The sequence below is a fragment of the Falco rusticolus genome, chromosome 7 (assembly GCF_015220075.1).
Source record: "Falco rusticolus isolate bFalRus1 chromosome 7, bFalRus1.pri, whole genome shotgun sequence".
NCBI lineage: Eukaryota > Metazoa > Chordata > Aves > Falconiformes > Falconidae > Falco > Falco rusticolus.
The window spans coordinates 64402159-64417995 of record NC_051193.1 but is presented as its reverse complement, the minus strand read 5'-3'; the positions used below and the strand labels follow the sequence as shown (position 1 = coordinate 64417995).

Genomic DNA, 15837 nt, shown 5'->3' with positions numbered 1-15837 from the left:
GGGGGGGGGGGGCGGCTAGAGACGGCGGGGGAGCGGCGGAGGGCGGGCGGCGGCTGCGCTGCTGCTGAAGCCATTAGCGCGGTGCTGCGGGCGAAGGCCGGGCTTGGAGCTCCCTCCCCCGCCCGAGCCCCGTCCCGGGCACGTCATGGGAGGGAGGTATAAAATTTCAGCGGCGGGGCCGAGGCGGCGGCAGTGTGCGCGGGAGGGGCGGCGCGGCGCGGCGCCGGTGCGGTGCGGGGCAGGGCACGGCGGCCAGCGCAGCCCGCGGTGCCGGCTGTGCCGCCGGCCGGGCGGGGAGCGGCGCGGTGCCGCGGTGCCGGCCGGCGGGGGCCGGGCAGCGGGCGATGTAGGGCGCGGAGCCCGGCGGGGGCATGAATGGTGCAGCGAGAGGGGCGGGCGCCGCGCTCCCCCCGCGGCGGCGGGGCGGTGCGGGCCGCTGACACGTGCGGCGGCGCGGCGCGGCGGGGCGCCCCCGGCTCCGCGGGACGCGGGGCGGCGCATGGGGAAGGAGCCCGGCGCGGCGAGGCACGGCGCCTGCCGCTTCTCCTTGCGGAGCGCTGCCAGCTCTTCCTGGAAGTCCTGAGTCGCGCACGGCGCAGTGAGTTCATGCACCTCCTCGCCAAGCCTCAGCCTGCGGGATCTGGGGAGGCTGCCGCCAGCACACCGCCCGGTCCCCCGCGCCCGCTCGCCGCCGCCCGGGGGTCTCTCCCGGGGGCCGCCGCCGCCCCCTCGCACATGAAGATGTACGTGCAAAGGGCTCTGGTGCTGCTCTCCCTGCTGAGCTTCGCCACCGTGAGCCTCTCGCTGTCCTCCTGCACCACCTTGGACCTGGACCACATCAAGAAGAAGCGGGTGGAAGCCATCCGGGGGCAGATCCTGAGCAAGCTGCGGCTCACCAGCCCCCCGGAGACCGTGGGGCCGGCCCATGTGCCCTACCAGATCCTGGCCCTCTATAACAGCACCCGGGAGCTGCTGGAGGAGATGGAGGAGGAGAAGGAGGAGAGCTGCTCGCAGGACAACACCGAGTCCGAATACTATGCCAAAGAGATCCACAAATTTGACATGATCCAGGGCCTCCCCGAGCACAGTAAGTGCCGGGCCCCCCCCCGTGCCGGCCGGGGTGCCGCGCCCGCGGGGCCGGCTGCCCGGGATCCCGGGCGCGGAGGACGGGGGGCGCTGCCCCCCCCTCCCCCCCCCCTCCCCGCGGGAGGGGCCGCTTTCCCGGCGGGGCGGGCGCGCGCGGGCGGGAGGGGGCCGCCGGGCGTGGGGCGCGTCTGCGCGTGCGGCGGGGGCGAGCGGGGCCGGGGGCCGGGGCGGGGGGGGGCGGGGAGCACCGGGCGCACCGACGGGGCGGCCTCGCTGCAGGTGGAGGAGGTGGGCGCTGGCGGCGGCGGGTTGCGGGGTCCCCGCCGGGAGCGGCGAGCCGGGCCGGCGGCCGGAGCCCCGACACGGCGGGGCGGCTCGGGGAGAGCGCTGCGCGCCCGGGCTCGGCGCTGGGTGACGGGCAGGTAGACGGGCTCCTCCCTGCTGTAAGCCCCGGCGCCTGCCGCAGAGAGACGGGCAACCTGTGCGGCACCCGCACTGGGCCCAGCGAAGGTGGCGGGGCGGTGTCCGAGTGATGCTGCCGGGGGTGTCGCTCGGAGAGTGGCGGGGGTCGGAGGGCGAGTGGGAGATGACAGGGATGCTGAGCAGGTGCAAAGCAGACAGTGATGTGAAGGGCACCCCTCGAGGGAACGTGGGCACAGAGGAAACGTGACAGATGTTGAGCAGGTGCGGAGCAGATCATGAGCCGGCCCAGATGCGGTTGCTAAACAGATTCAGGTGCAGAAGCTGAGCAGATGCAGATGCAAAGACAGAGACTGAGCAGACATGAACCCCAAGCAGATTGCAGATGCTGAGCACATGTAGGCACCAGCAATTCTTTCTGTCTGTGCTTGGGATTCCTTAGGATTGGAAGATGGTCGTGGGCATGCAGTCACAGCACCAGCCAGGGTGTCCTCCTGTGATGTAGCGCGGTCCTGGGGACACGATTTGAACGCCAGCAGTTTTGGGGAGGAGCTGTGACTTGGTGCAGGCAGCCTCAGAATGCAGTTACTCTGCCAGGTTTATGTTAATCTTGACATATGATGAGCTGGAATAAGAGCTACAGCGTGGTAATGCAACAAATTTCACTTAATCTCTAGCAGACTGCGCTCCATATGGTTATATGATTAGCTCTTCCTCAGGAGACACCAAGGCTCGAGGAACAGAAAGTGGACAGGGTATAGCAGCTTACCCCGTTATTTCAACATTTTTGACCTACCGAAGCGTTGTTTGTGAAATTCTAAAAATAGATGGGGAAATCAAGTGTCTGTGCAAAATAGTACAGCCACCTGATGAACTGGTGTGTTTTGGGGAAGGAAACTGGGAAAGCACAACAGTGGGAAATGAAGTCAGAGGAGTGGATTTGGACGAATAGAGGGGAAAGAGGAATGAAGACATGTGGTGCATGAGAAGGAGCAGTGAGGAGGAACTGTGGGTTGGGAAAAATTCCTATGGAAATGAATGAACCTGTCCCTTGACCCTGTAGGACACTAGGGGAAGGTGCTGAGCAGTGGGTTCAAAAGACCAAGTAGTGCTGAGATTGAATTCCTGGGAGTGGGCAGTGTAGATGCCACCACCCAGAGAAAGAGGGACTTTGGAACTGGGTCACACTGGGAGAGACTAGCTCCAGACAGGCCGTGGTGTGAAGACATGTGCTCCTTCTGAAACCTGGGGAGTTTCATCGCTTACACCATGGCTGCATTTGGCCCTGTGTCTTCAGAAGTGGCTGATGTTCAACTTTCCCATGACTCTGTCGCTGTGCCAGGTGGTGATCTCAGAGCACACTCTGAGCCAAAGCCAGTCTCCTCTTGGAGGGGGGAAGGGGAGGACTGCTCCATTGAGGGAACTGCAAGGATGATACGGACAAGTCTGAAGTGTGTGCGCACACACACGCGCTGTTCTAGCTCCAAACTATTAGTCAAGCGGCTCGCTAGCTCAGAGAAATCCTTCTCAAAGACTTAAGGCCCAAAAGTGAGGAGAGCTGAAGAACACAAATAACAGCTGGGAAAGCCCCATCCTTCTAGGAAGGAAGGATATTCAGGTCCAGGTTCCCCATTCCTGCTCTGAGCTGTTTGGTGACTCACAGAATGGTCTTTCTGCTGTGCCTCTCAGCGACATTGCCTGAATCGTAGGGGCCTTTCTTCCAGAGAATAACTTGCTCTCAACTGGCCATTCACTTCAGGGATCTCCTGTAACTCATGGGGGATGTGGCTCCCTTGAGCACTGACTTGGTTCAAGCTCAGAGAGCATCTGCAACGATCCTGCAAACAGCTCTGCTTACTTTCCTGAGGAAAACCAGATGCCATTTTCCAAGCCAGCTTGAGAGACAAGGCAATTAAAGCCATGGGCCAAGCGTCTCTTCCCTCCAAACCTGCCGCCTGCAGAGTTCCAGAAGGATCAATTTTTTTTCTCCAAAGTTACGCAGCTTTTGCATGAAACATCTTGAAGTACCAATAGTCTCATACAGAGTGAAGTGGTACCTTCTTGCAGACCACCTGCCCTTCCTTGACATCAGACTCTAACCACGCAGACATCAGCCTTCTTGGGGCTTGCCAGAAACACCACCTGTGTATCAACAGCAGCACGTGGAGAACCTGCACCTCGCTGAGAGCAGAGGAAGAGGGAAGTTCCCAAAAGAACCTGCTCCGCGTATCACATCGTCTGCGCTAAGAGGCTGCTGGGCTTGTTGTTTGTGCAGTCAACAGCTCTGGGCTGCACAGTTATAGCAGGGTCCAATCGTGAGGGTAGGTCCTGTCGTGTCAGACATAGCGTGGCATGGGCGCACAGGGCATCACAGGTTTCCTGTCTCCAGGCTTGCTTACAGCCACTGAGTGCTGACTGGAAGAGCTTGCAGGAATATTGCCTCCAGGCTTTGTTCTGTGCTGGTAGTTGGGACACGTCTGGATTCCAGTGTGGTTAATACACTTGAGCCTGGGACTGGACCAAGTTGCCTGAAAAATCACCTCGCCTCTTTTGCCTGTGACCTCTTGCAAAAAGTTCTTTACCCCATGAGAGTCGGCTTCCTGGGAGTGAGACCTGTACCCTGGACACCACGCTATGAGGAGCAGGTTCCAACCTCACGGTGTTCAGAGTGAAACACCCAACGCAGCTTGATCTCCCCATCACAGAGGGCTTGTTCCCAGCGTACAAAGGGAACGTGAAACAATTTCTTAGGGAAAACAGCTATTCCTGGTGCCACTAGGAAGGTCTCCCAAGACACTAGTACCTTGCTCGTGAAGTAAATAGGTAGAAGGCAATGTGGGGACAGCAGGCAAAATACAGTAGATGGTGATCTCTTACCGCCATGGCTGCCTAGCTTGCCAAAAAGCTTAAGAATAAACAGTAAATTACTTTGTCTTATCTGTGCTGTAGGACCAGATCTACAGTCTCTTAACAGCTGGTCAGATAAAGCATTACTTTTGGAAGCAGATACTGGGCTAGACTGACCGCTGGTCTGATCTAGAAAGGTGACTCTGATGATGACTGGGACACCCCTCGTGGACAGGCAGCCAGGTCTGAAATGGAAGGGCAGGCTGTTTAACAGCACTATTAATAGGGCTAGGAGTGCCAAACAGCTTAAGGGGGTATTAAAACAGTATCTGCCTGGGTCTAGGACACAGAACAGTTATCAGCGTTAGACTTCAGCTGGGAAGATGCCTTTGGGCAGGCATTTAATGAGATCAGAGCTTGGGTTTTCTGCTGTGCTTTTCTGTGGCATAAAACCTAGGACTGGTCACGGTGCTGGAGTCACCACAGCGGGTGTTCTCACATGCCCCGGTGTGCTCTCTGTGCGGTTGTGCTGAGCATAGCAGCTCATGGATGCAATGGGGTCTGCTCTCCTGGGATTACTGTTCAAACATCCATCCCTTCAACAGCTGCCAGAGACTCGCCTGTGTGGAAAAGCTGTTCCAGTTGTAAAAATGACAACCCCCCCTCCAATTAAAGCCCAGCATAAGCATCTTGTCATTAGCTTATTGAGTAAAACTTTAGCACCCTAAGAACACATCCTTGTAAGCCGGCAGGCTGCTGCTTGCTGAATCTGATTGTAGCACAAGAGGAAGACCTTCATCTTCATGGACATGACTCTGGAAGTGCATCAGTGTTGCTCAAAGCAGAATTTGGCACGGGAGGTGAACCTCTGTGCTCAGGCGCTGAAACATCTTCAGAAGCTGCTTCCCTGGGGAGACAGTGGTGGTGGTGTGGAGAGGGGCCAACTCCGGGAATGTAACTTGAAGGTTGCTTCAGCTAGGGCTGCCAGCCTGTTTGTCACAGCCTGGCGCGCTGGCTGGGCACAGGTGATAGTTTTTCTTTCTGTTTCTTTTTTTGTTTAAAACAGACTTAAATATCAGCTGACATGAGAGCTCCGTGTTGCATTGGACAACAGTCAGAGGTCACACAAGAGGCTCTGTAGGGCTGCCAACAAACCTGCACGCGGTCATACAGCAGGAGCTGCTGTGCCTTGTCTGCAGGAAGCCTTAATGATGCTAGATCCCTGAAGGCTAACAGAGGTCAATAGGAGAGGAACAACAGCAACGACAAAGACTTTTCCATGGGACCAAAATGGTTCTATTGGAGAAAGGCTTGTTTTCTCTTGAGGGTGTTTGTTTTGGACCTCCTAGCTTTTACCTACTCTCTTCCAGGGCATCTATGAAATGGATTTTTCTGTTCAGCAGGCACACATCAAGGCAGAGAATTGCTGCGTTATTTTCTGCTCCTGTGTCTGATTTCTGCAGGCTGCTCAGCATACTGCTTTGTCCTTGAAGAACCCTGTATCTAGTACTATTCATTAGTTCCTTCTCCAGTTTAGGAGTGAGACCTATCTTAAACCCCAGTTCTTTCAACATACACTGAATAGTAACTGCCCCAAAAAGTCTTCCACACCTCATGCTTTGTGGATGCTTGGCTGGCTTTCATTCTAGGAGACAATGTCAAGGTTTGTAAAATTAAGATTCAGTGACAACAGGATCACCTCCTCTGTGGCTTCTTATCTCCAGCATAAGCAGAGCCACACCATCGTTGCTACTGGGAATGGGCCCCACTAGCTGCAGGGGGGTTGCCCCATTGCCTTGGCTGGGGTTGTCATTTTGGATGCAGCAGACTCACGACCATTAGCAACATTTGATGAGCAGAGTTAGAAGAGATAATATTAAAAATACTGTGGTTGATCTCTACTGTTTCTCTGGCTTGTGGCATTGAAATGTATCAGTGGCAGTAGGGGGAAGATGTTGCAAAAAGTTGCAATGAAGACCAAGTTTGAGGGAATTCATCCTGTGTTAGCTAGGTAGCCATGCTTCACAGGTGGCGAGATGTTTGAGTGACAGGCCTCTGCTGGAAAGCTCTTTCTGAAATGGTATTTATTTGAGATCCCACCCCTCTGACCTATGGTTCTCCACCTTTCCATCTTTCTTTCTCCTAGATGAGCTGGGCATTTGTCCAAAAGGTGTCACCTCCAACGTGTTCCGCTTCAATGTGTCCTCAGCAGAGAAGAACAGCACCAACTTGTTCCGGGCCGAGTTTCGGGTGCTGCGTGTGCCCAATCCGAGCTCCAAACGCAGTGAGCAGCGCATCGAGCTCTTCCAGGTGAGTATTCTTCCCACCTTCCCCTGTGCCTGAGCCCAGAATAGCTTAGCTCCTTAATGGTTCCCTCAACTGGGACGTGCTGGGCCACAGAAGAGAGAGAGAAGTCCCATGCTGTAGCCCAGGCTTCTTCCAGCGTATGCAGTGATAGTCACCTACTTTTTCTTTTTACGGTGTGGTGCTGTCCTTTCCCCAATCACATGGGCTGGCTGCTCTGAGCACCCTGGCATGGTGCCCACCGCAGCTCTTCACTGCACTGGGAAGGGGAGCTCCTCACCGGTGCAGCAGCCCTGACCCTCCTGTCACGTCCGCATGCCTAGGTCCCTTAGCAGTTTTGTTCCTTTGACTGTCGCAGTGCAGTTGGTGCTAATCCAACGGGTGGAGCTCTCTATCTTGTTGCAGACTTACTGGAAAAATAATGCTTGCTTTCAACGTTCCCTTCAGCAGCAGTTCCTCAGGGGCACAATTCATGGCACTGTTAATTCAGGTACTTCTCTGGAGTTTGGTTTGAAGCTATGGACTCCCCTGGCAGAACAAGGTCTGGTTCGGGTTTGGAAGTGGTCTTAGGCTGGGCTGGACCATCCAGCTAATTGTACAGTTTAGCGTCCAGGCAGCACATTCCCACAGGCTGGTGTCTGTCCACTTTGCAGTAAGGGTGCAGGTAAAACTGCCCTGTGGCTGGTAGCTCTTGAGAACTTCCTGGAATTCAGCTTCAAAGGTCAGAGCAATTGTCCACCAGATGACACAACTGACAAGGAGGCAATCCCTCCCAGAGCTTCTCCGTAGGTTCAGTGCTCTGTGGAGTGAAGCTCCTGCAGGAAGGAACACCTTGCACAGGCTGTGGCGGTTTGTCTGGAAGTGGGAAGAGATGCCAGAGCAGGGGGAGAGGTCTCCAAACCTGATCAGCCCTGCTGTGTTGTGATAGAAGCTGAAGAGCATCGGACACTTGAAAATACCACAGTGTAGGACTCAGCAGGCTTGCTGGGCAAGGGACCTGTGGCAAGATACTCTTGTTGCCTACTGCTGGTTCTACTCTGAAATCCAGACCCACATCCCACAGGTGTATACGGAATCAAACCCCACCCATTAGATCAATCGCTGTGTGCTTCTGCCTCTGGATATGTGCCCCAAAATGAGGATGAATTGAGGGAGGTGGGCTGCTTAGGACACAGAAATAAGTGTTGTGCAGATCTCTGGAGCTCAGGTTGGTTGTGAAGCACATCCTTCTCACCTGTGCCAGGGTATTCCTGGTGTCTCATTCACTGGGGCCAGCCTTCTGAATTAGTTTTTAGCAAGCTGTGAAAGAAAAAAGAGCCAAGGCTGTCCCTTCCTTATGCACGGCACTGGCTGATTCTCTCTACCACTCACTCCTTCTGACGCAGATCCTTCGGCCGGATGAGCACATAGCAAAGCAGCGCTACCTCAGTGGCAGAAACGTGCAGACACGAGGCTCCCCTGAGTGGCTGTCCTTTGATGTCACCGAGACTGTGCGTGAGTGGCTTCTGCACAGAGGTAGGGGTCTTAGCTGGATCGGGTGTCAAAGCATCTGTAGCAGCGTGGATCAATGTTGACAGGAGTATCTCTCTGCTCCCCTTCTTGCGGGAGCCTGGGTCACGTAGAGGACAGCTGCTTTCAGTGTGAGAACAAGCCTTCCCCCAGAGAGCTACCTCAGTGTGTGACGTTTGCTAGATTCCTAGCTCTGTCCTGGAGTCCCCACTGTGTAGCTCTGTGGGCTGAGTCAGAATGAGGATTCATCCTCTGGAGGAGGAAATTGTTTTCAATGAGAGATGCTGGAACGTTTTTCGTTCTTCAGTTCTAAGCCCAGAGGGCACCCCTCTGCTTGTCTAAACTATCATCTGTAATACATATAAAATGAGGATTGTCCTGGTTTAATTTTCCTGTGGAGCAGAGCAAATCTAGTAGGGGGAAAAAACCAGCAAGGATCCTGGTTTCCGTAACAGTTTACAGCTTGTCAGGTATAAAGGTAAGGAAATACCAGAGGCTGACACACCTAGACAGATGGAGGCTTCAGCTCTGCAGCGAACATACCTCTGCCACCACCGGGCAGCCCAACAGATAGTTATGGGGCAGCTCCCAGCAAGAACACTGACCCCATTCACAGCTGGAACACAGGCACCGTGACTCACAGCTGGATTGGCCTCACAGATAGAAGCTAGGTGCCACTGAAAACTGGAATGCAGGTACTGGCAAGCAGCCGCTCGCTGGAAGGGTAAGCTGCGAACTTGCAGGCTCCTCCTTTTTCAAGCAATCTAAGTTGTGTCCTGATGGCTGGAGTTCAGGGCTGGAACTGCAGTGAGCTCTGGGCAGACACACTAGCTGACAAGACATCACAGAGTGTACAGTGCCTAGGAAAAAAGGTGCTGGGCACCTTGTCAATGCCCTGGGGAGCCAGATGTTTTAATTCATGGCACAACATAAAAAAGTATCTTTCATAAGAGTCTTGTATTCCCTTAGTCAGGCCCACACAGCATGACTGGTCCAGGAAGTTATGAAAATAGACTTGCCTCTGGAAAGTCTGTGTGACTTAGACTGCTAGCAGTTCAACAAAACAGGAGGTTGCAGCTGCTGAGAAAAATGCTTGCAGTGAAATTACTTGTCCACATCCAACTTGCTCATTTTCAGATCTCTGCTTCAGACACTAACCAGAAGCCAGATAGCAGACAGGTACTGAGGATGGCAAAACTGGTTTAACACAGACGCTGCAAGCCAGCTCTTAAAAATACTTGTTTTCCAATGGAGCTCTTTGAAGCTCACAAATGCTTTTGGATGCTGAACTGCCCAAAAAACATAACCTGGAGCACCCTCCTCACCTGCCCAGGAAGCTCCCTTTAGCAAGAGCAAGGCTTTTGGCACAGGTGAAGCCACAAGATTCTGCTTCCCATTCTTCTTTCCAAGGCAGCTTCTGTTCCCCAACTCTGATAGCATCCCTGACTTTGAGTCTGTCAACGCACAGTCTAGCAGTTATCACAGTACATGTCCTCAGTGAAACTTCCCCATGCCAGGAGTTGTCCCAGCTGAGGAAGACTGTCTCACAGAGTTCTCTTCTTTGCAGAGTCCAACCTTGGCTTGGAAATTAGCATACACTGTCCGTGCCATACTTTTCAACCCAATGGGGACATCTTGGAGAATTTGCACGAGGTCTTGGAGATCAAGTTCAAAGGTGATAAAGAGCTGGGTTAGGGGAGGCTGCTGGGGAAGCCTGGAATATCTAAAGAAAAAACGAGGTCCTGCTTTGCACATTTGAGCATTTTACGTTGCATAACATTCATCTTAAAGCATACATATCTGGGTTTGCGTGTTGATTATGTGGGTATATCCACTTTGCACATAGGTTAGAAATGGAAGAAAGTAAGTACAGGCTGGGTGGGGGTTTGCACGAGTGTCTGCAGAAAGAAATAATTTTGTATTTCAGTGTCTCTCTGGGAAGTTCAGCTTGATGCCTTCTCAGATTTCCACGGAGGCTCTGCTTTCCAGTTAGGGTGACTGAAACACAAGGAAGTCAGGCATCCTGTGTGAGGTGGCCCAGCGAGTCAGTGGCTTGGCTGGCCTAAGAACTAGGAACCTCCTGGCTTGCAGCCCTGGGCTGCAGCCACTGGCCCCCACAGGCTCCGTTTCTGAGGCTGTTCTGCAGAGTGCCAATGATCTGACATCTTCTTTAAACCATTCATCTTCCTGCCTGTCCTGGGACCGAAGCCAGGAGTGAGTGGGATGGATTAACGGCCCCACCAGCAGTTTGCAAATGGTAAAACAGGTGGCCCACAAGCCTCTATTTCAGGCCTGCAGCAGTCACATTCACCAGGAGCACGGGGGTCCCTGTGAGGGAAGAAGGCCCAGAGGAAGTGGACGTGGTGCCTGAATCCTTTTCACCCTGGTTCGAGGGCAGGCATGAGGGTTTTAAAGGAAAAGTCTTGCTGCATCCTCCACTTCCATGCTGATTTCTTCTTTGGGGATCCTGTTTTTTCTGAAGGCATTGACAGTGAGGATGACTATGGCCGTGGGGACTTGGGGCGCCTGAAGAAGCAGAAAGACTTGCATAATCCCCACCTCATCTTGATGATGTTACCCCCACATCGGCTGGAGAGCCCAGCATTGGGAGGCCAGAGAAAGAAACGGGCCCTGGACACCAACTATTGTTTCCGGTGAGAATCCTGCCTGGGGTGACCAGGTCCCGTGGCTGAGGTGGGCAAGCATGGTGAGACACCATGCCACGGGGAAGGACAGAGCCCTCTGAGGGGGGTGTGGGTCACCATGGTGCCACAGAGGCCACGTGACATGCAGAGCTTAGCCAGCTGCTCCTTCTGGTGTCCAAGAAGAGGGTGCTGGCCAGCTCAGCAGAGTCACTATGTGCTTCTGGCTGAGCCACTGGCTAGGGGGAGACTTGCAAGCGGCTACCTGGAGCAGGGACCGGTGGCAGCCCCCTGCTAGCTCCAGGTGCCACAGAGCAGCTGGGTGCTGCTGTGGACAGGTGGGGTGCTGCCTCCCTGGGCCAGTGGGTAAGCTGCCTGCCGGCAGGCACAAACAGCCCCAGGCTGCTGAGCTGCCCACCACTGCTCGCCTGTGCCACTGCTCCGCACCTGGTGCAGGCAGACACCACGTCGCACAGAGCACTGCCGGTAATAGTCCTGCTCAGAAAGCTGCGTCACACCATCGCGTCTAAGGCCCCTCTTCAGATTCGCTGTGTTTCGATGCTGTGTTTCAGGAACCTGGAGGAGAACTGCTGCGTGCGTCCTCTGTACATCGACTTCCGACAGGACCTTGGCTGGAAATGGGTCCACGAGCCTAAGGGCTACTTCGCTAACTTCTGTTCGGGCCCTTGTCCGTACCTCCGCAGCGCAGACACCACTCACAGCACGGTACATCCATTACATTGTCCTGTCAGGGCTTGTGGCTGTGACTCCCCCTTCCTCCCTAAGTCTCATCAACGTTCGGTCACTTCAAAGCAGCAAAAGCAGTTCAGGTCAATACTTGTAAAAAAGCCGTCCAAGAAAACTGCAGAAAAGAGGCCAGGTGGTTCAGCAGGGAAAATGTGCTTCCTTTGGACTCAATACCAAGTCCGTATTTCCAGCCAAATGTTGAGGAGGGAGGAGGAGGATGCTGTCTCTTGGATAAGATGTGAAACAGCAGGACCAATGGTTTTAGGGTACTTATTTGGTAATGGCCAGAGCGTTAACTGAATTGTTCACATCAAATGTCAACTCTGGTAATTATCTTCTGCCTAAATGTCTCCTGCAGTTTGCACTGGACAGAGGATTTTCCTGCGCTGTGTGCCATGCTGTCATGCAAAACTGTTGTGCTATGGCACGCAGTTGCCATCTGCTACCACAGGGGCAGCTGTAGCCCAAAAGTGAAGGGAAATCCACGTCCATGTCCAGAAGTCAATACAGCCATGCAGCGAACTCTCCCTTTCTGCACAGGCATCCTTTCCAGCTGTATAAATCCCACCTGAACTATGGCAGGGAGGAACCTACTAGGCAGTGAGATTCACAAGTAAAACTTAACAGAAAGTAAACGTCTTTAGGTAACTCGCGCATTACCTCTGTTTAACATGAGTACACTAGGCAGTCTTTGGGAAGAATACCACCTGAGCCTGGCTGCTGTCTGGAGTGGAAGAAAATCAAAGCAATAGAAAAGCACAAGCACAGGAGAAGTACTAGGAGCCGGTAGTTCATCGCTGAGGTACGAAAAGCCAGAGGAAAAACCCTGCGCTTCTGTCCACAGAAAAGGCAGCAGTGCAGACTGCAACAGCTCACTGGGAGCTTAGCTTCAGGCTTCACTAAAAAGTTACTGGAAAAAGCCGGTTCGGCTAAAGAACAGATAACTAGGTAAAGATGATGTTGCAGAAAAGATGCTAACATTTTCTTGACGGCTTGAGAGTCTGCACAGCAGCAAGGCTCGCTGAAGCTCAAGGACTAATACCAGTGGGAACAGTTGATCTGTGGGAATGAAGGAGTGAACAGATGCTGGGCATTAAGCACAAGACAAAGCAGGGGAATGAACAGCTTTGAAAGGGTAATGGGCATGTTGCTTTACCATCTGGTTGTCCTGAGGAGCTCTCTAGGAGATAACTGGACTGAATCAGTGTGAGAGAAAGGAGATTTTAGAATGGTTCCTAATGTTCTTTTCTTGAGCGAGAAAGGAAACAATCAAGCATCAAGGTCAGTTGAGTGATCCAAGAAACTTTTAGAACAATGTAGCTGCAGACAGCTTGCCAGCAACACCTAGAAAAAACATGGTGAAAAGAAGATTTCTCACCAGTCTGTTTTATCTACTGTCTCTGTTGAGTAGAGCAGCCCTGGAGCACATGGTACCCCTCTGGTACAGCCAGGGGTACTTTGCTTGGTAACCCAGAGAGCTTGTAACAGAACGACTGCGATTACATGGATCTGGATGACAGAACAGGATGATTCCTTAGCATCTCTCAGCCCAAAGACTGTAAAGTAGTTAAAAACCAATGTGCCAGACCCTGTTGTTTATACCAGATATGCATTAATCAGACCACAGCAGTGCAGGTGAGATCATGGTTTGGCCCTGCAACTCAAGAAGTTGCTTACCACTGAGAAGTGGCCACCTCTGGCAAGAACGTGGCAACTATTCTGTAGCGGTTACATGGCTGAAGTGTACAGTCATCTGTGGGCTGGGGCCAGCTGGGAGGAGGAATCCAGTGGGGTCCCACAGGACACTGTCCTGGCTCCAGCATTATAGTGTAATGACTTAGAGGACACAGTGTAGGGAGAAAGCATCAGACCATTCAAAGCTGGGAGGGATTTGCGGATACTCCAGAGGATTGGCATCCAGCTGTACTATCCAGAGATGTTGGTTGAAATAAGCAGCATTCATGTTCTTTCTCTGAGTTTCTTTAATGGAACCCAGTCTTGTTAAAAGCAAAAATTGTGATTAGACACCATACGAAATTAGAGATGAAAGGAGATGACTACTTGCACTCCTTCAACCCTTAGGCATCAGGCCAGGGCAGGTGAGTCCCCTTAGAAGCAGGCTGTAATCGGGAAGTGACAGGGGACTACTTGCCCCAGGGAAATACCCTCTGATGAGCACAGCCCAAGCACGTAGAGGCCTGTTGGCTTTGCTGTCCCTTCCTGTCCTCAACCACTTAAATGTGTTCCTGACTTTGTCACCACATTTACTTCATCTCTGCAGGTGCTGGGCTTATACAACACTCTGAACCCTGAGGCATCCGCTTCGCCCTGCTGTGTCCCCCAGGACCTGGAGCCACTCACTATCTTGTACTATGTCGGGAGGACCCCCAAAGTGGAGCAGCTGTCCAACATGGTGGTGAAATCCTGCAAGTGCAGCTGAAAGGCACCCTGGCCCGCCCAAAGCCAAGAGAGAAACTGTCAGCACCCACTCTCCTGCTCCCAGGCTAACACAAAAGGAACTGGGGGTCAGAGACTATGCATGCTGAGGGCCGAGTGCCGAACTATGTGGCTTAGGGTCTGGCAGCCCTTGGGGATCTCTTCTGGAACATTTCTTGGTCTTGTTGGCAGTGTCATGTTCTTTCTGGGAGTTACTTTGGTGACACGAAGGCCACACTCTCCAAAATGGCTGGACAGTTGGTGTGGAAGAGAAGGACAGGGTAGAGGAACTGCTGTGCGTTTGAATGATGGGTGGTTGAGCTGGAAAAGCAAGGGGATGAGAAAGAGCAGGTGAAAGGGGGAATGAAAATGGGGAGATGTTTTCTGTTCTAGCTTTAGCTATCTTAGGACCTCAGCACTCCCCACTGGCCTGAAGAATTAAAGGTTTCCCCTGGAGGAGGAAACCCTGGAAGTTTCTGTACAGAAAGAAAATGCACCAAGAAGGGAAGCTGCTGAGAGAAGAAATGCTCAGAGATACAGTTAGACTTTTGTTCCTCAGAGCTGTGATCCAGGAGTCCTGCAACTGAAACTCTGTGTCTGCCAAACCTGTTAAGTTCAGTTGGCAGATCCTGGCTATTGGTTTCTAAATGCAAACTGCAAGGCTTCCAGCCAGCCTGCTGAGCGTGGGCAAATACATGGAAAGAGGGTGCTGAGTCCATTTTCAGAGGGATTGATGTCTCCATTCAGGTCTTTTCCCTTCCTGGAGTTTCTGAGATGGTTTCTGGGTCAGGGCAGGAGCAATATCTGTGGGTACCTGAATATTGGTCCCAGTCATTCATGGGCTGATACACCCTGAGGACCTCTTGTCTGTTGTGGTTTGTGAGGTGCTTTGGGGTGTTCTGCACCTGTTCTGCACGATGACCTGAACGTGGCCCAGGCCTTACCTGCCAAGACTTAAAAAATAGTAATCTCAAAAACATTGTAAAAAATAAATATTTGGCGGGGGGGAGATGCTCTTTTTTTCCACAAGCAGGTTGTTTGTTGGAGGGTTAGATGGTTGGGGGTTTTTAAACTGCTACTGCTGTGGCATACTCTGTCAGTCAAAGATCTTCCCCTATCCAAAATGTATCTTCAAAGGAACATGCAGAATTTAGGTCACCCAGAGACCCCCATAATGGAAATGCCTTGGTACCCTCAAACCATGCCTGGTGTATACGTGCCCTGTCCCACCCTGGTCTTTCAGACACGTACTCTGGTATCTGCTTCTGACAGATTTGTATTAAGGTCCCCTCAAACATAAAATACTTCCAACAATAGTGTTTAAATAGCCAGGGCAGTGCAGTTGCCACAGCTGACAAATGTCCTATGTCCATTTGGATATATATGGTCTGCCAGTAACGTACATACAGGTAAATAACACACCCCTCCCCCCAATTTACCATGGACATTGCAGATGCTCATAAAAAGCTCACAGATACTGCCCAGGCAAGAAATCAATGTACTCTTTTTAAAAAAAGTATGGGCTTTTTCAGCTACAGATACTCCCGAGGGTAAAAATCTCCAGCACTTGCATGCCACGTGACGCTCACAAGGCTACCTCTCTGACTCTCCAAACCACGGCTACTTCAAAGTCATGCTCAGGAGACCACAGAGGTTCCTCCCTGTCCCCTCCCAATTCCTGGCCCCCAGTAACTGCGTGTAAAAGGACACCTCGCTGGTTAATCGCTTGTGGCCAGGGCTCTCCATGGGCAGCTCAGAATCCAGCTCCTCCTTCCAGCCCTTCACAGTAGCGGCTGCTTCCATATACCTCATGTGAGGCTGCCATGACATGTAATCTCAAACATCT

The 15837-nt window shown here is 52.8% G+C and overlaps 1 protein-coding gene across 1 annotated transcript; it reads left to right on the top strand.

Moving 5' to 3' along the window:
• The first annotated feature begins 208 nt into the window (after positions 1–208).
• TGFB3 (transforming growth factor beta 3) lies at positions 209–15837 on the top strand. The gene is made up of 7 exons (XM_037395582.1): positions 209–1087; positions 6500–6663; positions 8043–8172; positions 9734–9841; positions 10649–10820; positions 11381–11534; positions 13837–15837. The coding sequence occupies exons 1-7, from the start codon at positions 376–378 to the stop codon at positions 13993–13995; spliced, it is 1599 nt and encodes a 532-aa protein (XP_037251479.1). The 5' UTR covers positions 209–375; the 3' UTR covers positions 13996–15837.